We start from the raw sequence: 21,799 nt of genomic DNA on the forward strand, positions 1-21,799 counted from the left end.
AATACGGGACACGGTGGACAGAGTACCCTTTGTTGCCCAGTACTTCCACGGAGCAGAGAAGCTACGACATCTTCTCTGGAGTCTTCAACATGTCATTGATGAAGACGAACATCTCACCAAGGCCATCCCCACACCCCCATTTCTTGTCTTCAAACAACCACACAACCTCAAACAGCAAACTATCCAGCCTTCAGGAGAACAGTGACTACGACACCACTCAACCCTGCCACAGCAACCTCTGCAAGACATGCTGGATCATCGACACGGATGCCATCATCTCACATGAGAACACCATCCACCAGGTACACGGTACATACTCTTGCAACTCAGCCAACATTGTCTACCTGATACACTGCAGGAAAGGATGTCCTGAGGCATGGTACATTGGAGAGACCATGCAGACGCTATGACAAAGGATGAATGAACACCACTTGACAATCACCTGGCAAGGCTGTTCTCTTTCTGTTGGCGAACACTTCAGCAGTCATGGGCATTCGGCCTCTGATCATCAGGTAAATGTTCTCCAAGGCAGCCTTCACGGCATACAACAGCGCCGAGTCGCTGAACAGAGACTGATAGCCAAGTTTTGCACACATGAGGATGGCCTCAACCGGGATCTTGGATTCATGTCACACTATTTGTAACCCCTATGACTTGCCTGCGCTTGCAACATCTCACTAACTGTCCTGTCTGGAGACAATACACATCTCTTTAACCTATGCTTAATGCTATCTCCACTCACGTTGTCTGCACCTTTAAGACTTGACTAGCTGTAAAGACTCACTTTGTAATCAGTATTCTGTAAACTGAGTGTGTGCCTTTATATGCACTGTTTGTGATCAGAACTCCCCACTCACCTGACGAAGGAGCAGTGCCCCAAAAGCTAGTGGCATTTGTTATCAAACAAACCTGTTGACTTTAATCTGGTGTTGTGAGACTTCCTTATTGTGTTTATCTCAGTCCAACAATGGCATCTCCACATCCACACTCGGTTACCAATGTTTTTTCTTGTCTGTCCAGCTTTGAAAAAAATGGAGATGCAGGCAGAGGTATCTGCAAAGGACAAAGATATCAAATTAAGACCACAAAGGGGATTAATGTTCCACCTCTATATTACAGGTGCACACCAACTTGTTAAGATGCTAAGTCTACTTGAAGAAGCAGGCTACTGTACTTCGGTGAAGATCTAAAGCAGAAGTCTTCTTGCAACACTCCTTGATGTGTGAAAAATTGTCTGCTGTATACTTTATAGTACTTGGAAAGTAATTTATTGGTTGTGAAAGTGTTTTGGACTTCCTAAGGATGTGATAAGTTGCACAATAAAAGCAATATTTTTCTTCAGTGTTTTCCTAAGTATTGCAGTTGATGGCATAGTTCTAACTATAGTTCTATGCTGCAATTCTTCTCATGGTTGTTGTCATGAGATTTAGTAATATTCAAAATTATTTGTGTGTTTCATATCGCAATCCATACCAATAAACTATAAAGTCAGATGTTTTTAGACAAGACCACAGATAGAGTATATGCATCTTTACTGCCTCCTCTCTGGAAGGAAAACACTTTGAGGCATTAAAAAAAATACAGCCATGTTCCTGTACATCTCCAAATATTAAATTCTAATGCCAATTAACAATTTTTTTTAGAGTATTATAACATTATATTCAGTATTTTGGTATATAGGTCATTGTGTAGTTGGTGGCAGATATGAATGTACTGGCATTAAGCTGGTTCACTTGATTGCCTGTATTTGATCATTTATTTTTGTTTCCTTTGATAATTTCTCTATCAGGTTTGGATGAATAAAGTTTACAATATTTTTTAAATTTACTTTTTGCCAGTATCAGCAAAAATGTCTGCTTGTCTACTTTGTACCTGTTCTTATCAACAATCATAGAACACCACTTGTTCCCATTATAAAGGCTATTCATTGATTTGATGATACTACCTTTCATTCCTTTTGATTTAAGGTGGCCATTAATATCAAACACTGTTCTATATATCATCTCAATAGAGTACCATGTGTACTTACCAACGAAGTACTTTTCTGTTCTGAACTATTATAGTATCTGAAGCAGAAAGCTTTGGGGAAGAGAGATGTTAATCAACCTATTACAAGAATCGAGACAATTTGTGTGACTGGTCTGATTCATCTGGCTCCGATTTATCTGTATGTTTCAGCAAACCTGTTTATTCAAACAGGTCTACGAATGTAAAACAAAGATATTAACATATTTTACCAACAAATCTCAGCAGGCTACACTATCATCCTCTTTATATCAGGAATCTGATGTCAGTTTGCTGGAGCTGGGCGTGTTTTCCAAATAAACTGCTTCAAGTTCGTTTTACTGTTTATAATCTGACATACACTCATACATTATATATAAAAAAGAAACGCCCTGAGCAGAAGGCAAACGATAGATCACGTTTTTATTCTTTTTGCCAAGACATCTGGTGAGAAAGCAATCCATCGTGGACAAAGGGAGCTGGAAAGGCGATGTCTGCTTAAAATTCCACCAGTCTGGGATGGGTGCGGCGTACATCAGGATGGTTTAAAACTCGAGGGCCATTCTTCATCTCCGAAGTGGGACGTTAAATAAAACATGATCGCTCGGAGATGGGTTAGGCAAGAGAATACAGATCAGATGTAGCATCTAAATAATTAATTAGAGGCAACTTCGGGTGACTGCAGACAGGGTATGATATGTTACAGCATTCGCCCGATCATGTTTCTAAATGATGCAAAATGTATTTTAAAAGTTAGAGAAGTGGCTAGCGTTATTGATGTATTTCTAGTGTATAAACATGTTCAGTTTATGCTCCCATCAGCCACTTCAATCTTTTAGTTCATCCTCCCCCAGCTGACGTCAGGGTAGAAACACTGAACCAAACAAGCCATTTTCACATGCGTACAGAGTGAGAGGCGGGGGAGGAGGAGTGGAAACAGTTTGCACAAAGAGACTCAAGTTCTTGAGAGAAAAAAAAACACGCATCTTCCTCGCAACCCATCCATCCATCCATCCATCCATCTGCCATGGCGGGCAACCCTTTCGTCCAGCCCTTTGCGACGGGAGAGTGGAGCGAAGGAGAGGAGCCGGAGCAGGCTGTGGGTGCGGGTCCGCAGGCGGGGGCGGCTGTTGTTGCTGCTGGGGGGGATGCAGCTGCAGCGGCGGAGAGCTGGCGAGCCGAAGTGAAGCAGCCCCTTGTACCAGACTCCAGGGGACAGGCTGTTACCAAGGCAACTGCATCCGCAGGTAAGGTGGGGCGGGTTGGGGGGGGGGGGGGGCGGCGGGGGATGGGGCGGTGTTGGGAAGGCACACCGACTGCAGAGACGCGTTGGGAATGGTGTTCAGGACAAGATGCGCTCCTTTAGCCAAAATCTCGCCGAAGGTTTCACACGAGGCGTCGTTCAACTCCCTTTTAAATGCAGCTAAATAACACTTTAATTAATGCTAAGTTTCTGTTGACTTCTTGAAATTGTGGATACGTTGAATATTTAGTTTTCTCGATATTGCAGACTCATTTTTTTTGTCCCCGTCTGCGTAAAAATTGGCACGATTCACTGGATTCTTTGTTAAAAAATGTTGGCATTATTCCTTCAGTCAGATTTGCAATACAGACCAAAGTAGACTTAACTCCTATTTGGAACAAGTTTTATAAGTCGCAGCATCTGACGAACCTCTACGGTATTATAGGCAGCATTTGAATTAGTTAAATATTGGGTATTTTGTTGCCGTTAATATAAAGTTGAATATTGGAATTTATTGCTGCTTGGACCATCACATTTTGGCTCTGTAAGATTAGAGAGTAAAATACAATATAGGCTATTTATAAAGTTAAAGAAGCCCATTAATTAGTGGGGGAGTCCTTTGTTGTATCAAGTTAGCTGGAAAAATATGATGAATATTTGAAGTGTCAGATGAATCCCACAGAGCGATCCTGAATACAGACTTTTAAAGAATCATTGTTTCCAAAATGCCATTTCCTGGTTTTTCATTGTTGTGACTCAATGGGAAAACATACTGAAGTTGGCACCAAAATGTGTGCACTTCAGCATTTTGAGTTAAGTGCATTTTATAATTTAGTAAGCTGAAGCCAGTAAAGCTTCAAATGGAGGAGATGCTGTCAGATTAGTTTTATTTTGGGAAAATGACATTCCAAGTTAATTTTCTGAATGCAGATTGGCAACCTTCTGATGCGATATATCAATGTGGCAAAATTACACACAAAAGCTACTATTTAAACATACAATTTAGGACACATTTTTTAAATAGTAGCTGAAGGGTAGAAATCAATGATTACACATTAGAAGTAAGTGCTAGTGAAGTGCCTCAGGAATAGTTTTAATCCTATTATTTGTAATGTATATTAACATTTGGATTCAGAAGTTCAATGCAGATTAGCCATATTTGCAAATTGTATCAATCCTAGGTTGCTAATACAAAGGAGGCAGTTCAGGAAAGTATTAAAATATGCAAGTGGTTGGAAAGTAATGGCAGATGTAGTTTAATACAAACATGCAAGAGAGTGAAATAGACAACATGTCCGGCAGCATCTGTGGGGAGAGAAACAGAGTTAACTTTGTCCGACGAATATGGTTCCTTCAGTTCTAAAGAGGAGTGGTATTTGATTTGAAATGTTGATTCTTTGTCTCTCCTGACAGATGCTGGTAGATTTGTTAGTATTTCAAATACTCTTTGTTTTTATTTTAGATTTCCAGCCTCAGCAGTATTTTGTATAACCTCCTTGGGTTATTCAGTCCTAAAAGGAGACATTGTAGAGATATATAAGTGTAATAATTGTACAGTAAAGGTAAATATGTACCCTACTTCAAACTAAACCAGGAAAATACATCTCTTGAACTAGTAGAAGTCAACTTAAGCTCAAGTTAAGAGGTTTTTCACAGAGAATGATTATATTGAACACTTTTTGGTAAAACAGCAGAGGTAAAAATGCACAATCATTTGAGTAAATGTTGAGCACTGTGATGTGGGAACTGTAGAGTCTTCAAGATGGATGGTTTAAGATGGGAAAAATGATCTTATTTACATAGATACATTTATGCAACCCGGGTACCTTGAGCATTTTGTATACTCTTAAAATACCAATTTTGCTTGGGGCTTTATGTATTGTTAGATGCAGAGAAAGTCAGAAAAAAGTAATTGGGTTTTTGCCTTAATCGTTAAGGAGCTGACATTGTTTAATTCATCTTGTATGTTCTTTGCCCTCTGGTTCATGATCTATCCTTTCAAGTTGGAAACAAAAACATCCTTATTTGAATGAGGGAATGTTGCATGTTTCTATGGTAGACACCATGGAATTTGTTAATATATGCTGAACCATTGTGAGAACTACAGCAGTGTATCCAAACAATTTAATAATGAGAGCTTCAAGCTCTTTCACGAATACACTAATTTTGTTTTTGGATACTATTGTACATAATTATTTGGGCAGAGGGCATAAAGTACAGTGCATGTTAACATTGCTGCCTTTCTGTGTTGATTGTCCTGCACAATGCCTAAGGCTGTTCAGATTTCTCATCATTCTAGACTTATTTTTTAAAAATGTGTTGAAATATTTGTTACACAGGGTAATTGTTTCATGGGGTTTTGTGAAACAACATACAAAGATTTACATTTGGATTTGTTTGACATTCTGTCATTGTTGTGAGTTTCCTGGTGATTTTGTGTGGTGGATTATTGATGTGTTGCCTCTGAGAAGCTGCAGTGCTGAAAGCAGATCAAAGTATTTACATTGGTTCTTAGTGCAGATAAAATCTAGTAATAAGCATTTCTATGCTATGGTGATTAAAGTTAGGTAACATGCTTCCTGCTAAGTGAGTTTAGGAATACAGTTTTATTTTCCCTGCTGAAAGAATCAATGAAAAAGTAATTAATTTGAATGACTTTGAACTCAACTAAGCATTCCTAAAATTATACTTGTACCCTTGGAAGTCTGTTCATCTATAAATGTGACACATTTTGACCAACTTTGATTTTGCTTCAATGATGCTTATCTTCCACGCCAAATCAGAATCTGGGTAGAAATTTTCCCCCAAAATGGCAAAAGTGTCAAGGTCTGACTGAAAACCAGCGTGTTTCCCTCCAGAAATGCAGCCACATTTTCAGACTGGATTTTCTGGCACCTCGTGCGCAGAAAATCTGGGGTTGTGCTTTGTGCCATCATTTTGGTGGGGTCTGATAGAGGCGGCAAGGCTGGCTCCACAAGAGATCGGGGCCTTTTCTTTGAAGGACGCCCAGATCTACATTTAAAATAAGTTCCCCCAACCCTGTGCTGTCTTCAGGGCTCCCCACTTTTCTCCCCTAACACACATTAGTGGACATCCCCAACCCTGCAATGGAGGAAGGTCACTCCCTGGCAGTGCCAGGACAATACCCAGCCTTGGCCCTCAACCTCCTGCCACGTCTGCACCCCAACATGGTGGTCACAACTGGTCTTTGTCTTTGAAAACCAGTAGTGACCACGCTGGCGTGATGTCATGTCACCAAGTGGGGAGGATCCGTCATGGGCAGACGCTATGACTTAAAACTGTTTAATTAGATTTAAATTTATTAAAATACCTGGAAATCAAATCCTTGCCTTTTCTGGTGTGAACCTGATCATGTCACCAGCAGGGGGAGTGGGGAAGATTTTAAATTGAGATCTTGCTGGCACAAATCCCATATTGGCCCTCTCACAGGATTTAGCAGCCTTTACAGGGTTTGCACCCGCAGTGATCAGGCCTTCTTAATTCTGCCCTCAGTTTCACTGGAAGCTGTGTAATATAGAAGAGACGCAGTGAATTTTCCCAACACTTGTGGTCCTCTACAATTTCTACAGGAATAATAATTTTAGATTTGTGGGGAACAACAACAATAATAAATTTATTTAGTGCCTTTAATATAAAAGAGTGCCCTAAAGTATTTCAGAGAATCATTAGCAGGTGTACACCAACCAAAGAAGGAGCTATTTAGAGGGCTGACCAAAAGCTTAATGAAAGGTGGGCTTAAGGAAGATCTTAAAGAGAGTGTTGGAGAAATAGAAAAAATTGGCTTGTGAATTTCAGGCCGTATGTTGTAGACAGCTGAAGGTAGAGTGGAAGGGAAACAGAGTTCCTGGAAAGAGATTGTAGAACATTATAGAGCTAGGGTGTGGTAAGGATGTCATTTAAACAAAAGGATGAGAATTTAATACTTGGCATATTGGGGAACCAGCAGCTACAGGTCAGTGGTTGGTCGGTGAGGACAGCCTGATAAATGTGTTGGACTTGGTGCAGGATAGGTCAACAGGTGTCATTTTGGGGATGCTGAGCCCACAGAAGGTGAAGGATGGGAAGTTCAACATTGGAACTGAAGGTGATAAAGGTACAGTGGGCTGAAATAAGAGCTACAGTGCGTGGCATTAAGGCGTTGCAAAAGTGCAATCTTTGTCATGGGAAGAACGTAGAATCAATCTGAGTGAGGCATCAGATAGGATGGTGAAGTTATGAACAGTCTGGCTCAATGTAAGACTACATTCCTGTAGTTTGTAATGGGTGCTGAAGACAATAGCTTAAGTTTGTAGAATGTTTAATTGGCGAATATTATCCAAAACTAGCACACTCAATGCAAATGTAATGGCAAGTCGAAATCTGTAGTAGACACATAGAAAAGATACACATGGAAGCTGACCCATGTATTTGGATGATGCTACTAAATGACAGCATGTTGATAAGATGAATAGACCTCCAGGGATTCAAGAAGTGTAATAATGGGAGGGAGAATGTTCTATTGTAGAAAGAGTTTCTTCAGAAATCCAAATAATACAGTTGGGCAAAAAGATACCTGTACTTGGGAATGGAAGTAGCCAATGCAAGTGTAGAGCAAAAGATAGACTCCAACATGTCAATTCTGCAAATATAGTAAAACAAGATTATCCAACAGTGACTCTTCAAGAAGGTTATGGGGGAAGCTTGATGTACATCACACTTAATGTAAACACTTCCTTCCACAGAATAGATTGCAAATTTTAATGTTCATCAAATTAAGGGAATTTGGTATTGGAGAACAGATTTCCAGGCAGAGACATTGATAAGATTATTATAGCAGAATCTAGGAATTGTTCACATGAAACAGTGAGGAAAAGAAATTTTGAGCTGAATTTAGAGTTTAAACTGAGCTTGAATTAGTTTAAAAATAATGTTCAAAAGTCAGTTGTCCTTAAGCTATTTATTGGGGTAGAATGGTCTCTTTTTAGTTTATAAAAATTACTTGATTAATCTATTGAATTACAGTTGCAAAATGTAAAATTTAATATGGAAAGCAATTCTAAGGAGCACAGTATGTAATGTCACACTAATAAGATTTAAAATTTTATGCACACAATTGTAATCATTTATAAACCTACAATGTAGATGTACAATGAAGCATACGAAGGAGCGAAATTAATCATGCATTAAAAGTTGCCGGAATGTGAGTAAACCAAATGATTAACTTGCTAGATTTGTAAACACTGTAGATGCAACTTGAATTTATATGATGTGAAATTACAAAGGCAAGTGTGGATATCATTGTAGAACTGAAAAAAAGGTGTTGATTTTAAATAGCTTTCTTGTAAGGTGACATATTGTTTTAAAACTTGTACTGTAAGCAAATGTTAGGTTTATCTAATGCTTTTTATCCCTTAGAATCCCTACAGTGCAGAAGGGGGCCATTCAACCCATCGAGTCTGCACTGACTACAATCCCACACAACCCCTATCCCCATAGCCCCATGTATTTACCCTGCTAGTCCTCCTGACACTAAGGAGCAATTTACCATTGCCAATCAATCAAACCCGCACATCTTTGGACTGTGGGAGGAAACCGGATCACCTACAGGAGACCCACATGGATATGAGGAAATGTGCAGACACTGCACGGACAAGAATCGAACCTGGGTCCCTGGCGCTGTGAGGCAGCAGTACTAACCACTGTGCAACCATGCCACCCCATTTATTAATGCAATGGTGAGAATGGGGTGGGGAGGGGAGGGAAACAGGACTTTACAAGTAAACATTACAGGAGACTAATCTCAGCCATCAAATGCAGATCTGGTCAAATAACATCACTTTTTTTGATCAGTATTACAGAATAAAATGCCATTGCTAGTAGGGCTTGCTCTAGATTTTATGGAGTTCATAGCAAAGTATAAAGATTTTGGGCAAATCGATATGTTTTCATTGAAATTCATTTGTTCTGGATTTTGAAGTCGTGCCACTGGTTGAGTACAAGATAGCATAATCTCTCAAACATATTTGATTTTTAATGAAGAACCGCTTAAACAGTTTCTCCGAAATCTTGTGGGATCTCGCCTGATGAAGATATTGAATACTTTAGTAAGATCTATGAAAGTAAAATATCTCCTGTTCTCATACACTTTTCTTGTGCATAGCATTTGGAGAAGATTATGTTCACTGTAGATCTTCTGACACAGAAACTGCATTGTACTTCTGGATACACTTGATCTGCAAATAGATAGGGTCTTTCAAGCATGACACTTGCAAAGATTTTTCTATTGAGGCAAAGGAGTGTGATGGCCCTGTGATTGTTGCAATCTCCTTTGACGCTTTTGTTTTTGTCTAATGTAATGATTTTTGCATCACTAATGTCCTGTGAAATGGACCTTATCTTTCAACAGGGAAGGAGAAGGTCATGAAGGTGTGACAATAGGTAGGACTTTTTGTGCTTGAGTGATTTGGCTGGAACTCCATCCTTGCCAGATACCATTCTGTTTGCTAAGCAATCAATGGTCTTTTTGAGCTTAGTAATGAAAGTAGTTTGTTTAACTCAACCATGACAGGAAAGTGCCAAGTGCAGAGTGGGAGATGTCTTTCACATGAGAGTACAGTTCATGATAATGTTCAATCCAGCGGGACGTGTTTACTTCTGATGGTGAGTACTTCACCATATATCTACTTCAGTGGGGCAACTTCTGTGAAGTTCCGATCAAGTATCCGCTTGTTCACGTCATGCGTCACATATTGATTGTCACCAGCTAAGGCAGGACTCTGCAAGATTTTGGAGAAAATTAGCAGTCAATAAAGCTCCCCGGTCTCATTCACTCCTTTTGTGACAACACAGTACCAAACCGTTTGACTGCACCATTTCTGACAGTTTCAGGTCAAAGAATGGTGTGAAACAGGGCTGTGTTCCAACCTCCACTTTGGTACTGTTTTCTCCACGCTGCTGACCTTCTTCCCTTGCTGGCAGGAAGGATATTGGGTCAGATAACAAGTTTTGTCGTACAAACAAAAAACAATACCAAAATACAGCGCATCTTGATCAGAGATCTCCCCTGTGCTGATGTTGCCGCAATTGTCACTCATCCGGAATCTCAGCTGCATTGTCCTGGATAGTCTCTCCTATGTCTGTAACTTGTTCTCCCATACCCTTGAATGTCAAGAGAACTCTGGTTAATGGATGAGGTGTCATATATTTCAACCTTTAATCACACTAAATAACACTGGAAGTTGCGAACAGTGCAAATATTGTGCATCCTATTTTGTTTTCTATTTGAGACCCCGGGGTTGGTCTTTGTCTGGGTCCTGCATCACTTTTCAGGGCAAGACTTTATTTCTACAGCCTGGAACCCAACCAAGTTGAAAAACTGCTGTCTTACCTTATCTTATCAAGAAAGTCAAGTTCTTCTACAGAAGGAAGGAAATAAATCAGCTGTTTTAAGTGGGGTTAAATTAGTACAATTAGGCATGTAACCTGTTTGGGAGTTGAATGCGTCCTCTTGATGGTGGTGCTCATATGGCAAAATGTATTAATTAGCATTGGGAATTTCTTAATTAGACAAGGAGATTGAAAGTTACTGGGGAGGACAAAATTATCTGTAAATTTAACTACCTGAAGGCCAAGAACAGCTTGAGGAGTAACTTTTGCAACTCTACTCCTCCCTACATGAATCAATTAAAATCCAATTGAGACACATAAATAAATGCAAAAAAATGTTTTGCTGGGATCAAGTATGGTAAGGATGATTTGTAAACTTTAACTGCAAAACTGAAATATATCTCAAGATCAAAGGATTTGTTATAGAGATAAACAGAATATAAACAACAAACTATCTGGAGTCATGTCAAAGACATTTTTATGCATAAGAGACAAAGCTATCAGTCAAAATTTGTCTAAGTTATTGCACCATGATTTGTTGGTGTTGTTTTGTTACTAACATCTGTGAATTATTTTAGCAATATGATCTGAATAAAATAACTAAGGTGATCTGGTCTTGACGTACACAAATTCATGTGCCTTAGATCAATGTTGTGAATTTCTTGAATTAATAAAGATTTACAACAGAGTCACAGAACTCAAGTGGTTAAATATTTCTTTAAAAACATGTCTTGTGGTGATCCTGGACTTTTTAAAACCAGGAAATAGCCAATGCCACAATCATTTTTTCCATTTCCCCGGAAAGGCATAACAGTCAAGACATTAAACTCACATCACAATGCTGGGTCAGTTCATTTAAATAGATACTGGGTGCTTAGTACATGAAGTGCTGAGAGCATCATGTGGTCAGTGGAGTATGACTGGGTGCCAAAGTTTTTAAAAGGCTTCAGTATAGGCCTGCACCGCATTTGAGGGAAGAATTTGGCTGAAGATAGACAGTGACTGAGAACTGTGTCACTTTGCGATACAGTATCAAGTGTCTTTTACAGAGGAAGGAGACTACTGTAAAGATCAATGCTACAGCAGTATGGATGGATGCTCCCTCACCTGCGTCCTCAAACTGAGAGCAGATGAGAAAGACATTTACAAGCATGTCAAGATAGATGACTGACATGTTACCTTACATTGAACTTGAGTAGTACTTTTAACACCTCCACAAGGGGGGAATACACTGTACTTTGTCAGCTGATCATCTTTCTAATTGTTCTGAAATATTCCTAGGCTATGTAATGTTGTCATCACAATATGTCAAAACTGTGGCTCATTAAATATGACAAATAACAGGAACAACAATTTAAAATTCTTTGGTGCCTCTCCTGTATACCATGGACAGAGGAGTGATGGGAGGATGGTTTTCCCTTTTTCCACCTCTCAATTAAATGCAACAAGAAGTGTTTTAACTCTGAGTGCTGCAACTCTCAAGAAGTGACACAGGACAGGCTTTCTAGGAAGTTTTTAAAAATAGGAAGAATAAATGTTTATCTCTCAACACCGGGACTGTAATCATAACAGCACCCTCTGACGCATTCACACAGGACACACACACTCAGAAGAAACAAGTATTTACAACTGAGATGGCATGCATTTAGATTTCCTGAAGAAAGTCACTTTTACTCTTAGTTTTTGAGATGGTAGCTGAAAATGTTGCAGACTTGATGATTCTCTTTTGGGTTGCATGCTTCTGGTGAAGAATTAACAATGGTTTATTCCTGGCAACAGTAGGTTTCTGGCTTGGTTCTACATGTCAGAGGGGAAAAAAGGTAGCCCCACTTTCTCTGCTGGTTAGAGAATGCGAGGCAGAGTTCTTTCTTTTGGATGGGATCACTTCCCTCTCTGGTCTTTTTCTTGAGGACTAACTGACCTAAGCTGCTTCCCTAGGTTATTTCTTACCGTAAACTCATTTCTGTCATGTGACCACAGTATCATTGTTCCTTCCCATTCCCCATACAAATGGTTCCCAAGTATATCAGCATTGATATGATTTGAATCTTGGCTGTTTGCACCTTCTTGTGATAAAATGGTTTTCCTCCCACCTGTTTTGTGGAATTCCAGTCTGCAGCCACTAAGTGAGTCTAGCCGTCATACATCAGCTTTGATAGGCATTTAGATAATAATTGCAGTTAAATCTACAGGAGAGAGTTGTTGCACTTTAAATATACAAAGAAATGTCCAAAGGTTATTTGCATTTTAATGTCCTAACCATATAAAAAGGCTACTTTCACCCTTAGGCAGTTTAATGTGTATTTGCAGACAAACAGGGAAGGTCACCTGAGATGCCTTAACTCCACTGTGTGCTGAGGTAAATTGTCCATTTTCATTTCTATATTTTAAAACTAGCATCTTTTTCATAAATTTGCAGGTGTAATTACATACCACATCTCTTTTTTTTTAATTCCCAGACTAAAATTACTGTAGGGGTGGAATTCTCCTCAAAATATTCTAAGTGCCGAACTTGCATGAAAACTGGAGTAATTCACGCTGCTTTTTTTTTTCAGTGTGAGTTAAGAAGCTCCCACGCTGTATGCACTGCAGAGGCCAGCTGCGTGAATATCATTAAATTTCAGGGGGCACGGCCTATTCCCATTGAAGAGGCAGAAATCAGCACACTGAGTGGGCCACTGTGTATGCGCTGATTCGTCAGTGCCGAGATCAGCACATGCGCAGTGGCCTCGCACTTTCGGCCTTCTGGTTGCTGGCCTGTTCGATCGCTGGCCAGCCACCAACCCTGCCTTCACTCCAGCGGGGCTGGCCCGCTAGTTTCCTGTTAGTGGGGAGCTAGTGAAATATTCTGGCAGGGTGGGAGACGCTAGCGGCCCCAGAGACTTCAGTCCCGGGCCCACTAATCACATGCAAACAAAATTGAAATGACCATTTAAGTGGTTTGTACGCCTCCCCACCAATTACCGGCGTGGAGCAGGCACTACCGGAAATCCAGCGCTGGGTGAGACAAGCGGGGCGTGAACGCTCACACAAACCCGCGAATCAGGCAGGATTCTCCCATCCTGCTGCGCTAAAAGATTAGTGCATCGGAATGGGAGAATTGTGGCCTACTTACATATTCTGACTTAAGCAGTCATTGTAGCAATTCCTGAACCACTTGTTAATGGACTATCCATCGACCCACACAAGCAAACATAAGGGAACGTTCACCCTTAGAGCCAGTGACACTGATATTCAGCTGCTGTCAGTGAATATTTTAAATGAACTGTAAGATAGATGAAGGGAAGGAGCAATGAAAAAAAAACCTTCATGCATTTCTTTTTTAACAGTTCAATTTACAGGCAACAAAAAGTATGAAAAATATTGATTTAATAATTACACTAAGTTCCCTGTTACTTTAAAGTACTTATCCCCTGTCTATAGTTTCAGTGTCCATTTGTCTTTTCAATGCTTTATTTGTAAAGTATCATATTGCAATTTGAAGTTGAAACGATTGTAATTGGGCAAGTATTTTCTTTCATTAGCTTTCACTGGGAAGATGACTTGCCTCTGAAGTTGATGTATTTTGCCACACCTGAATATTGATGGAGCATCTGATTTATCTCCTATATGTTCTTTTGTCGTGAAACATCTTTGTAGACTTGATTATTTTATGCTCCACTACTACACATTTGTTACAACTTGAATAGGCTAAAAGCTTAATTAAAATGATGAACATTATGTTTAACGAATCATTGCATTTGTATCATGTCTAATTGTAGCACTCACACGTTTTACTATTGAATCTCTCTCCCCCCAATCAAAACTTCAGCCACTCCTTCCTCCCCCCAACACACAACTTGTAGTGTATTAGGTTTGTTTATAACGTTAAAGCTGAATGCAATGTGAACGTTACAAATTCCATTTCTGCTTCTGTGGCTTTAGGAAACCAGAGCTAGGAGATCTTCATGAATATTTTATTGCAGATTGATATTGAATAACAGTAAGTGCTGCTTTTAGAGTTTGTTCTAACTGCTTCACAGCCTTTGGATTTTAACTGGTACCATTGTCCTTATTAATTAAATAACACACATTGAGCATTGAATGGCCTTGAAGTTATGTCATGGGATAATAGAGATTCATCTGAAATTCCATTGTCTGCTATTTTAATGGAAACCTTAAGCTGTTCAAAATAATTGTTAATGCCTTCTCCAAAGTAGCAGGGAGAAAGGAATTTCAAACTAGCATGTACCAGTTACAACAAACCATAATTTCAGTACTTATTATAAAGTCTTCAAGTTCCAAACGTTGAAACAACCATAAAATGCAGAATGACTGAAGCAGTGATTTGTGGCACTTAGGCTTAAAAACAGGCATCAGTTTTCTTCCTGTTATCGTTTCCCATCCGAAAGACAAATGCATCCATTGTATGTCCCATACATCCCCTTGTTGTGCCAGTTAACAACGTCTGTAACTGCAAAGCTTTAAGTTAAATATCAAGGCCATACTCTGCTGAGCTATGTTAATCAATATTAATGGTAGTTCCTGTTTGCTGGCTGAGGAACACATCTGGTGGCCAGGTGGGTGTGTGGTCTTTCCAAAACATGCAGCAGCATAGTGAACAGATTCTAATCATTGCTGCTTTCCAACATTTCCAATCTTCATCATGAGGTACTATTTTTCTGGACAAATGTTACACTCAATTAAAAAGATTTTGGACCATTATCAAATATTGGTCAATAGCACAAGATATATTTGAGACCAAGGTTGGTTCGAGCTAAATATACACAACTGATAAATTTACATGCCCCTTAAGTGTGTATTAATTACCGACATGGTTTGTTTAATAAAAGATATCTAAGTCCCATATTTTCAGGATGGCGGGCATGCAAAAGTTCTGCCCATCACCCGGACAAAGTCCCATCTTGGAAAGCTGTTAGTCAATGTGATTGGCCACCAGCTCTTAAGTCATTTCAGGAACATCACAGCTGTAGCTGGAAGAGGCACTGCAGGTAGTTGTCTGGAACTAAGTGCCAGGAACCGGACACAAAGTAAGAGGCATAGGCAGTTGCAGACCTGCACTTCTGGGTACCCTGTGCTCCCCTTCATTTCTGGGGCCTCTCCCAAGACATTACACCCTGCCCCTTATTGGTGTAAAACTCTACCCCCAATGGCATCAGTTCCCTCATTAACGATGTCACTTCCCTCCTGACTCTGCACACTCACCCCACAAAATGCAAAGGGGTAAGCCACAAAAATACACAAATTTATCATTGCTTAACTGCTTTAATGCTTTTTACCATGTGAAAACACTCCCATAATTGCTGATTTGCCATCCAACCTACCGGCTCTCAGAATGACCGGAGAGATAGTCAACATTGTGATTTGTGTGTCTTCAGGCAAACAAACGTGGGACTGGACAATGAGCAATCAAATGGAAAAGTCAACCCATGTCATGACTGCAGTGCAGGACAGATTGAGCCTCTCTGGTGCAGGAACAAATACTCCAATCAAGTGGATCCCAATGAGACCAAGTCCAATATCAGTTGCATGGCTTTGTCTGGCAGGATTCCATTATTTGTCATAACTTTGTTTCACTCTCCCAAACTGACACCACTGCAGGCTTTACATCCATATCTCACATCATGGACACACGGCTGGGTCTTCTACCACGACAACTATATTGCCCAAACACAGTGTACCATGCCCACTGACCCATTTCCCCCTCTCTTGCAGGACAAGGTGGTTTATAACTGGAGGAAGCAAGGTTGAATGTTGTTGCCCACTGAAGGAAGCTGCGATTGCCTTCCCTGGAACGGCCTTGCCTGAGACTGTGGTCAGCAGCTGGTTGAAGTTATAGAGAATGATAGTATTTTATACTTAATTGTCCTTCATATATCCCACTTACCACTTGCCCCTCATTCCAAAACCTCTTCTGAATTAGGAGCTGCAAATGGTATAAGCCTGCACCCCTTGTTCCTCCCACCCGCCCCCCGCCCTTCCCTTTTCATGACCCAACCCTTGTGCCTTTCTCCTTTCAGATCCCAAGAACTGCAACCTGACAAAGTGGTAGTAAAAGAAATGGAGGATAGAGAAGAAGGAAAAACATTGCCACTTACTCTCATACTCACAGCCACCATCTTAAATACTGACACTGTGTATTTTAGAGGACAGCTCAGAGACAGAATATGCATGGAGTGAGACACTGAGCATGTGTGGCCTTTGGCAGAAGATAAGCATGGTATAGATGCAAGCGTACCACAGGATAAGGTCACGTGTTTGCTGCAGAAAACTCAGATGAGTACTTTTCTTTGATTGTCTAATGAGCGAGGATAATGAAGCACAATGTAGGTTGGTATAGTGAAGGATGTGCTGGAAAGCCTGCGATCAATGTCGAGGCATATGATTGAGCCCAGCATCAATTTATTGCAGAGCTTTGTCCTTGGAGTCCATCCTTTCCAATGTGGAAGTGGTTGTTAACTTCATTTGCGCACTTCTGTATCCAACCATAATGCAGCATCTGATATTGATGTCTCAAATTTCATTAGAGCACAAGCAAAAGCCACCCAGCTTCCGAATGCTGCAGTGGAAGTTCACATTGCTCTCGTATAAGCCAGCTTTCTGCCACACTAGATCATATTATTTCCATCATGACTGTTGATATCAGTACTCAAAAGGGCTTGCAAGGAGTCACAGCATTTCAACTGCACCGTACTGTGGGAGTGGCAGAAGTTCCATGAACCATGAACCATGAACCTGCAATACTCTCACTGGAAGGCAGCATTATTTTCCAATCACTGTTATGCCATCAGTGCCCTTGTTTTGCTTGTCAGTCAGCAAGCTTGGGCTTCTGGCATCCATGCTGAGATGATCATTCTAAAACTGGCCTTCCAGGCCCAAAGCGGCTTTGATCATCCTGAAGGTAGTCAGTCTTCTGCTAGTTGTACTGCAGCTACTGAGATAGCACTGCATAGGAGCAATAAGCAGGCAAAGGCATTTGGAAGACAGTCTCTTGGGGAATGCACAACAGTAAATAGTTGATGCCTAAATGCAATATGACATAATTTGATTTATAAATTTGGTTTTGAATGTTTATTTTCTTTCTATTTCAGCACTGTGGTCAAGCACACAGTGCAATAGTCCGTGGCAGAGGGAAGATGAGCTGTAAGATTGTTGATGAATGAAGAATCGGAGTTGCATTTACTTGTCATACTGGTGCATGGCACACTTGAGGGAGTAAAATTGAATATGAAACATATTCAGCTCTTGAAGTGCAAAACCATAGTGACCTTTCTTAGGCAGCAGTTGATGGTAAACCTTCACAGTCACTGGCAATGCTATCCTCAATCTGCAATTGTAGCTGTAACAGGCCATAGAGTGAGGCCATCTTCAGCAAAGCACAGACATCTGATGCACTGTCCCCTCCTGAGGTTTAGATTGGAGAACTGCTTGCCGAAGATACTGAACAGGTACAGTCTCTGGCTGAGAGTCTTCTCCGTCTTCTCTTCCCTCTTGCTACAGTTTGCCCTATTCCAAGTGACCTCTGCTCATTCTCGTGCCATGCTGTAAATCAAAGGGGAAGACATATTACTGCACCCTTAGCAACTTGAAGAACTCTGGAATCACCAAACGCTTCTACAACTGCAACAACAGCCAATAGGAATCCATTAACAAGTTATCTGAAAGTAGTTGTTAAATAGCACTGGTTTGGAGCACTTTCTACTGCTATGCACATCTTCAGCTGTGCAAGGTAAAGAGCTTTGAGCTACAATGTGCCAGCAATGTTATCAAATCTGCATTACACATTGATTGACATCCAAGCTGCGTAATTCAAGCAATCGCTATACACACAAGAGCACTGTCATGAAAATGGCATCCGATGTAACTCACACCAAAAGTGTGTGTGCACACCACAGACAATGTTTTGGAGGCACAACTGCACTTATGGTACCAAGAATCTGGCACTAAGAGGCTGTGTTTTGTGAGTTCAAGGAAGATTTCCTCAATAGGAAGGTCCATCGTTTGGTGACAATCACATAGTAGTTGGGACACTGATGGAATGTTCATGCTGATCTGTGCCTGATGCTTTCATTCTGTGATGCAAACTCATCTCACCATTATTTCAACCATTCAGGTATGTCACTGGGTTGCTGTTAGAGTTAATGACATCTGCCCACAATCCTATCAGGTCTGAACAGCACAGGTGATGTAATAGCCATTGGGCCACAAAGAACAATCTTGCTATAGTTCCCATTGCCTTGATTGATCTGGAACCTCCTTGAAATATGCAGAGACTCCAATACTGCAGAGTAAAATGATTCAATATTGCAGTGTGAATGACCTAGAAAAAGTTTGCTGTCTAACTATATCTAAAAGCAATGCTTACATTTATTCTCCTGATAGCAGCTAAAACACCCAAGTACTCCCCCGCTAAAGAAAATTAAATATGTATGTCTCATTATAGCCAAAGAATTTCAACTATGAAAAAGTGTTGCCCTATTCCAAAGGGAAATCAAGATAATATAAGATCTGTGTAATTTTAATTAACTATTTCTGGAAATAAAATTCAGTCCTCCAGTATTCATTTTCTTCGGTGAAGGACAAATTAACACTGAGCAATACTTAATCATTGGTGCCAATCCCGACAGCGGAACCAGAAGTGGGCGTCACTTCTGCCTTCATGTCAGGAGCTGGCTCCCACGCAATTCAAATGAAAACTGGAAGTGTTGGGTTTGTGCGATCATGGGTCAGAGCAGGTATTCATTGGTGGGTTCTGCCTTTAGCTGACAGTGCAGCAAGCACAGGCAAGCTCTAAAGATCTCCTGGGAAAACTCTGCAGATTCGACACAATATTCCTGCCTCCTCCCCATCAAAACTTTGTCCTATTTTTTGCTGCAATGCTTCACCACTTTCCTCTCCCCTTCAAACTTCCCCCTCACTTACTATTCTTTTATATCCTGCATCCTGCCACCTCCCAAAATTGAAGACTTTTCAACTGTACATGTTTGCGATGAAACAGAAACCAGCCCATGGTTGAGGGAAGGTGCCCTTCAAATTCTCCTCCAAGCCAGTGGGGCATGGTGGGAAGTGCTTTTTCCCCCTAGATGGTGTGATGTTAATGTACCTTTGAGAATTTTTTTTAAAATCATGTTCTCTGAAGCTCTCTCAGCCTCAGCTGATGTCATTGTTGCTAAATTGGCTGGAAAAGTCCTTTTTTTTGCCCCTTAAGTAGCTTAAATGGAGTTTGTTTATTTCTTATTTTGTATTTTCTATGACCCTGTATTGCAGGTCATGTGTTTTGGACAGTTTGCACATTTTCCTCGTGTCTGTGTGGGTTTCCTCTGGGTACTCTGGTTTCCTCCCACAGTCCAAAGATGTGCGGGTTAGGTTGATTGGCCATGCTAAGAAATTGCCCCTTGGTGTCCAGGGATGCATAGGTTAGAGGGATTAGTGGGTATAATATGTAGGGATATGGGGGTAGGGCCTGGGTGGGATTGTGTTCAGTGCAGACTCGATGGGCCGAAGGGCCTCTTTCTGCACTGTAGGGTTCTATTTTCTTCATAGCGAATTCAAGATTTCATTTTCTGTTTTGGCTGGCAGCAGTTTAGTTTTAGAACAGACATCAAGCTGAAAAGAAATCTCTCTCCCTGGTTTTGGAAATTCTGCTGATTAGCTGAAAGCAAGGCTACTTGCCTTCCTGGAGTAGATCATCTGCTATTGCTAGCTTCCCTAGAGAATCCTTATGTTCTGGGAAGCTGTTCTGACTTCAAACTGTCCTAAGTGTATCCAAAGGACTGCTAGAAGTTACAAGGCTAAGAAGTCAGAGTTTGAATTGTCTAATCAAAGGACTCAGTTCCAGTCTCATGTGAGCATTAGTCTTTGCTGTGTTAAACCTGTGGAAAAGATTTTTGTCTATGGGAAGTTTTAGTTTAATTGGAACATCTTAGATATATTTGTGATGGGTTATATATTATCATGGTTGTTTTGTTTTAGTTTGTAATTGATAAAAGTTATTGCTAATTTTATTTCCATACATGCTAACTATATTCTCAAATAAACTTTGTTTGATAAAAGCTCCCTAGTGAGTCATTTGAATCATCAGCTGAGGTGAAACATTTCATGCTTATCCTAGCCAAATTCAAAGTGCAAAATTTAAGGGCTTCATAATACACTGGAGAGTTTCTGACCTTGAATTATAACAATGGCAACAAAAGACACTCCCGCCTGAGTAAAACAGCCCAGGTGGAAGTTATGGAGGAGGTGGAGCAACGATGAAGTCTATCAAAGAACTTGGATCCAGTACAGAAATGGGATGAATGACCCGGACTGATCCACCATGGTACTTTTGTGGGTGGGCAGCTAGGTGGATGAATGTGTGAGTAGCCTCAGTGGCAGTTGAGGCCAAAGCATATGATTATTTGGCCTCTGTGAGCACAAATGCGTAATGAGAATGTGTGAAAACTGGGGGGGATGTGTGGTTGCAGTTAAATGTCACATGATGTCAGTCTGCATGTTGTCATGTTGGATAAGCAGACCACAATTTGAGGAAGTGGTCAAGGACCAGCAGTGGAGTGCCAGAAATGAGGCTGCTCACCCCTGCAGAGGTAGAGGCAGTGGAGATTTAAGGAGAGCAGAAAGGCCGAGCAATTTTAGATGGTGAGGCTGGAATGGTCAGGCATGGGCATGAAAATGCATCCAACCTGATGTTGGCATTTAGGTCTACAGGAGGCACATGAGGAAGTGTGATGCATCCATACACTGTGCTTTTTGCTGTACAGGCCCTTGCTGTGCCTAGCCCAGGCCATTGCAGGAACCTAAAGACTCCACCTTTGGAGACATTGACACTGCTGACCTAAAGGTTGCGTTGTCACCTGCTTGTGTCAAAGACCCATCAGTGCACTCGCATCCACATGCACATGGAGGTGCGTTTATAATCAGGAGCACAATCTGGTGATGTCCCAGCAGCTGATGGAGGATGTGACTGCCAAGCCCCTTGACACTTGGAGAGCTGCTGGGGTCTAGGCCATTGTTGAGTCCCAGGCTGATGACAAACCTCTGGTTATGGCTATAATAAGTCTGCTGAACATGAAGCAAAAGTTAGGGCAACAGGAATGTGAAAACTGAGCAGCACCGTATGTAGTGAGCTATTTGTGAAAATGTTTAGGATTATAAGACCTTGCTATATTT

At 40.8% G+C, this 21,799-nt stretch overlaps 1 protein-coding gene across 1 annotated transcript in view; it reads left to right on the plus strand.

Moving 5' to 3' along the window:
- The first annotated feature begins 2,891 nt into the window (after nucleotides 1–2,891).
- Nucleotides 2,892–21,799, plus strand: part of rtn1a (reticulon 1a) — a 173,023-nt gene continuing 154,115 nt past the window's right edge. Inside the window, exon 1 of the mRNA XM_080202436.1 lies at nucleotides 2,892–3,251. Coding sequence (XP_080058562.1) covers nucleotides 3,032–3,251 — 220 coding nt within the window. The 5' untranslated portion in view covers nucleotides 2,892–3,031. The remainder of the gene's footprint in view (nucleotides 3,252–21,799) is intronic.

Source organism: Carcharhinus amblyrhynchos, chromosome 14, assembly GCF_965287045.1.
Source record: "Carcharhinus amblyrhynchos chromosome 14, sCarAmb.v2.hapA, whole genome shotgun sequence".
NCBI lineage: Eukaryota > Metazoa > Chordata > Chondrichthyes > Carcharhiniformes > Carcharhinidae > Carcharhinus > Carcharhinus amblyrhynchos.